The following is a 5,000-nucleotide window of genomic DNA, read 5'->3' as shown; positions in this document are numbered from 1 at the left end:
AGATGAATGAAGAGCGAGCCAGAGCACAGCACATGAAGGGAGAGACAGCAGGAGTCCAGCTAAAGCTCCAGCAGCTGCTCTAATAGTTCAGCTCAGCTGCACTGAGGTACTCATGACCTCTACTGGGAGCAGTAGTTAGCAATAGCACTGAGGTACTCATGACCTCTACTGGGAGCAGTAGTTAGCAATAGCACCGAGGTACTCATGACCTCTACTGGGAGCAGTAGTTAGCAATAGCACTGAGGTACTCATGACCTCTACTGGGAGCAGTAGTTAGCAATAGCACTGAGGTACTCATGACCTCTACTGGGAGCAGCTGCTAGCAATAGCACTGAGGTACTCATGACCTCTACTGGGAGCAGTAGTTAGCAATAGCACTGAGGTACTCATGACCTCTACTGGGAGCAGTAGTTAGCAATAGCACTGAGGTACTCATGACCTCTACTGGGAGCAGTAGTTAGCAATAGCACTGAGGTACTCATGACCTCTACTGGGAGCAGTAGTTAGCAATAGCGCTGAATACTCATGACCTCTACTGGGAGCAGTAGTTAGCAATAGCACTAGTGTGAAATGCAGATATTGGAATATTGGAACCACATATTGGAGTACTGGACATAATGCACTTTCTCTCAACACACACTCAAACATGGCTATGTGGTTAAAACTGTGTGTGTTTGTGTGTGTGTGTCCACAGCTGTCCATTCACGAGACGGAGGACCCCAACGATAACCGCTACCTGCTGGTGATGAAGGGCGCGCCCGAGCGCATCCTGGACCGCTGCTCCACCATCCTGCTGCAGGGCAAAGAGCAGCCCATGGACGAGGAGATGAAGGAGGCCTTCCAGAACGCATACATGGAGCTCGGAGGCCTGGGCGAGAGAGTGCTCGGTAAGAGAGAGAGAGAGAGAGAGAGAGAGAGAGAGAGAGAGAGAGAGAGAGAGAGAGAGAGAGAGAGAGATAGAGAGATAGATAGAGAGAGAGATATGGACGAGGAGATGAAGGAGGCCTTCCAGAACGCATACATGGAGCTCGGAGGCCTGGGCGAGAGAGTGCTCGGTAAGAGAGAGAGAGAGAGAGAGAGAGAGAGAGAGAGAGAGAGAGAGAGAGAGAGAGAGAGAGAGAGAGAGAGAGAGAGAGAGAGAGAGAGAGAGAGAGATCATGGAGCTCGGAGGCCTGGGCGAGAGAGTGCTCGGTAAGAGAGAGAGAGAGAGAGAGAGAGAGAGAGAGAGAGAGAGAGAGAGAGATGGATAGATAGAGAGATAGAGAGATAGATAGAGAGAGAGATATGGACGAGGAGATGAAGGAGGCCTTCCAGAACGCATACATGGAGCTCGGAGGCCTGGGCGAGAGAGTGCTCGGTAAGAGAGAGAGAGAGAGAGAGAGAGAGAGAGAGAGAGAGAGAGAGAGAGAGAGATGGATAGATAGAGAGATAGATAGAGAGAGAGATATGGACGAGGAGATGAAGGAGGCCTTCCAGAACGCATACATGGAGCTCGGAGGCCTGGGCGAGAGAGTGCTCGGTAAGAGAGAGAGAGAGAGAGAGAGAGAGAGAGAGAGAGAGAGAGAGAGAGAGAGAGAGATGGATATGGACGAGGAGATGAAGGAGGCCTTCCAGAACGCATACATGGAGCTCGGAGGCCTGGGCGAGAGAGTGCTCGGTAAGAGAGAGAGAGAGAGAGAGAGAGAGAGAGAGAGAGAGAGAGAGAGATGGATATGGACGAGGAGATGAAGGAGGCCTTCCAGAACGCATACATGGAGCTCGGAGGCCTGGGAGAGAGAGTGCTCGGTAAGAGAGAGAGAGAGAGAGAGAGAGAGAGAGAGAGAGAGAGAGAGAGAGATAGATCATGGAGCTCGGAGGCCTGGGGGAGAGAGTGCTCGGTAAGAGAGAGAGAGAGAGAGAGAGAGAGAGAGAGATGGATAGATAGAGAGATAGATCATGGAGCTCGGAGGCCTGGGGGAGAGAGTGCTCGGTAAGGGGGGGGGGGGGGCTGATGAGATAGAGACATAGATAGATAGATAGAAAGAGAGAGAGATAGAGAATGATAAATAGATTGATAGAGAGAGAAATAGATAGATAGATATATAGAGAGAGAGAGAGAGATAGATAGAGATATATAGAGAGAGATGGATAGATAGATAGATAGATAGATAGATAGATAGATGGTTGTTAGGCACGACGTGAAAGCCAGTGCAACGATGGCCAGTCCTGTGGCTGCTTGCTTGTCTAAAACTGTTGCTGCGTCTATTCGACAAGATTTCTGAAATAAAGGCACAGCAACGAGTAATGTAACGATGTATTCATAGATAATGAATAATGTGTGTGTGTGTGTGTGTGTGTGATTCCTGCAGGTTTCTGCCACCTGATGATGCCAGAGGACCAGTACCCAAAGGGCTTTGCGTTCGACACGGACGACGTGAACTTCCAGACGGACAACCTGTGCTTCGTGGGCCTGATGTCCATGATCGACCCGCCCCGTGCCGCCGTGCCGGACGCCGTGGGCAAGTGCCGCTCCGCTGGCATCAAGGTCATCATGGTCACCGGCGACCACCCAATCACAGCCAAGGCCATCGCTAAGGGCGTCGGCATCATCTCCGAGGGCAACGAGACGGTGGAGGACATCGCCGCCCGCCTCAACATCCCCGTCAGCCAGGTCAACCCCAGGTAACGCACACACACACACACACACACACACACACACACACACACACACACACACACACACACACACACGCACACACACACACACACACACACGCGCGCACACGCGCGCACACACGCGCACACACACACACACACATATGTCAACCCCAGGTACACACACACACACACACACACACACACACACACACACACACACACGCGCACACACACACACACACATCCCCGTCAGCCAGGTCAACCCCAGGTAACACACACACACACACACACACACACACACACGCGCACACACACACACACACACACACACACACACACACGCGCACACACACACACACACACACACACACACACACACGCGCACACACACACACACACACACACACACACACACACACACACACACGCGCACACACACACACACACACACACACACACACACGCGCACACACACACACACACACACACACACACACACACGCGCACACACACACACACACACACACACACACACACACACACACACACACACACACACACACACACACGCGCACACACACACGCGCACACACACACACACACACACACACACACACACACACACACACACACACACACACACATCCCCGTCAGCCAGGTCAACCCCAGGTAACGCACACACACGCGCACACACACACGTCAACCCCAGGTAACACACACACACGCACACACACACGCACACACACACACATCCCTGTCAGCCAGGTCAACCCCAGGCACACACACACACACACACACACACACACACACACATATGTCAACCCCAGGTACACACACACACACACACACATATGTCAACCCCAGGTGCACACACACACACACACACACACACACACACACACACACTCACACTCACTCTAAAACACACACACACACACCTATACCTTCACATATCTGGGCCCACTCACATGTTAGTACCATGTATTCTAAACTCACACACACAAACACACAAACACACATGCACGCATTCTGGTCACTCAAACGTGTGTGTGTGTGTGTGTGTGTGTGTGTGTGTGGTCAGGGATGCCAAGGCGTGTGTGATCCACGGCGGAGACCTGAAGGACATGGCAGGGGACCAGATCGATGAGATCCTGAGGAACCACACGGAGATCGTCTTTGCCAGAACCTCCCCCCAGCAGAAACTCATCATCGTAGAGGGCTGCCAGAGAGCGGTGAGTGTGTGTGTGTGTGTGTGTGTGTGTGTGTGCGCGCATATGTGTGTGAAAGAACATGTGTGCATGCATGTGTGTGTTATCTGTGTGTGCGTGTGTGCGTATGTGTGTGTGCGTATGTGTGTGAAAGAAGATGTGTGCATGCATGTGTGTGTGTTATCTGTGTGTGTGTGTGTGTGTGTGGAAGTGAGAGAACTCTTCTTCTTTTCAATTTCTCATCTCCACTTGTTCTTTCTGCCTCTCCTCCTCTCCTCTCCTCTCCTCCTCTCCTTTCCTCTCCTCCTCTCCTCCTCTCCTCCTCCTCTCATTAGGGTGCCATTGTGGCTGTGACAGGAGATGGTGTGAATGACTCCCCTGCCCTGAAGAAAGCTGACATCGGCGTTGCCATGGGGATCGCTGGATCTGACGTGTCCAAACAGGCCGCAGACATGATCTTGCTGGACGACAACTTCGCCTCCATCGTCACCGGAGTGGAGGAGGGTAAGAGAGAGATGGAGAGAGAGATGGAGGGAGAGAGAGAGAGAGAGAGAGAGAGAGAGAGTTCCAAAACATTGTCTATGTAAATGTACTGTAAGTCTAAATGTTCTGCTTTAGCAATGCAACATATTTGTCATGCTACGAAAGAGAGAGAGATGATCATTAAGATCAAGCTGATCGGATATTGAGAGGGAGAGAGAGAGATGATCATTAAAATCAAGCTGATCGGATATTGAGAGAGGGAGAGATAGAGAGAGAGATGATCATTAAGATCAAGATTGATCGGATATTGAATGAGGTGATCATTAAGATTGATGGGATGTTGAATGAGGTGATCATTAGGATTGATGGGATATTGAATGGAAGTTCATAATCCTTATGATTAATAATCTGATTCCTTTTTCTTCTTCTCTGTTCCTCCCTCTCTCCTTTCTTCCCTTTCTCTATCACTACTCTCTAATTTCTCTCCCTCTCTCTCTCCCTCTCTCTCTCTCCCTCTCTACCAGGTCGTCTGATCTTTGATAACCTGAAGAAGTCCATCGCCTACACCCTGACCAGCAACATCCCCGAGATCACACCCTTCCTCCTCTTCATCATCGTCAGCATCCCACTGCCACTGGGCACCATCACCATCCTCTGCATCGACCTGGGCAC

General features: G+C 51.0%; 1 protein-coding gene across 3 annotated transcripts in view; it reads left to right on the top strand.

Annotated features, from left to right (window-relative positions):
* The window catches only part of atp1a3b (ATPase Na+/K+ transporting subunit alpha 3b), a 27,978-nt gene that overhangs the window by 18,441 nt on the left and 4,537 nt on the right, over positions 1–5,000 (top strand). For all 3 annotated transcript variants that reach the window (XM_062538012.1, XM_062538014.1, XM_062538015.1), the window contains 5 exons: positions 695–887; positions 2,349–2,661; positions 3,719–3,869; positions 4,181–4,349; positions 4,853–5,000. The exon at positions 4,853–5,000 is cut by the window's right edge and continues 7 nt beyond it. In XM_062538012.1, coding sequence (XP_062393996.1) covers positions 695–887; positions 2,349–2,661; positions 3,719–3,869; positions 4,181–4,349; positions 4,853–5,000 — 974 coding nt within the window. The remainder of the gene's footprint in view (positions 1–694; positions 888–2,348; positions 2,662–3,718; positions 3,870–4,180; positions 4,350–4,852) is intronic.

This window comes from Sardina pilchardus, chromosome 6 (genome assembly GCF_963854185.1).
Source record: "Sardina pilchardus chromosome 6, fSarPil1.1, whole genome shotgun sequence".
Taxonomy (NCBI): domain Eukaryota; kingdom Metazoa; phylum Chordata; class Actinopteri; order Clupeiformes; family Clupeidae; genus Sardina; species Sardina pilchardus.
The sequence above is the reverse complement of the archived record's forward strand: the minus strand, read 5'-3'. Positions and strand labels throughout refer to the sequence as shown.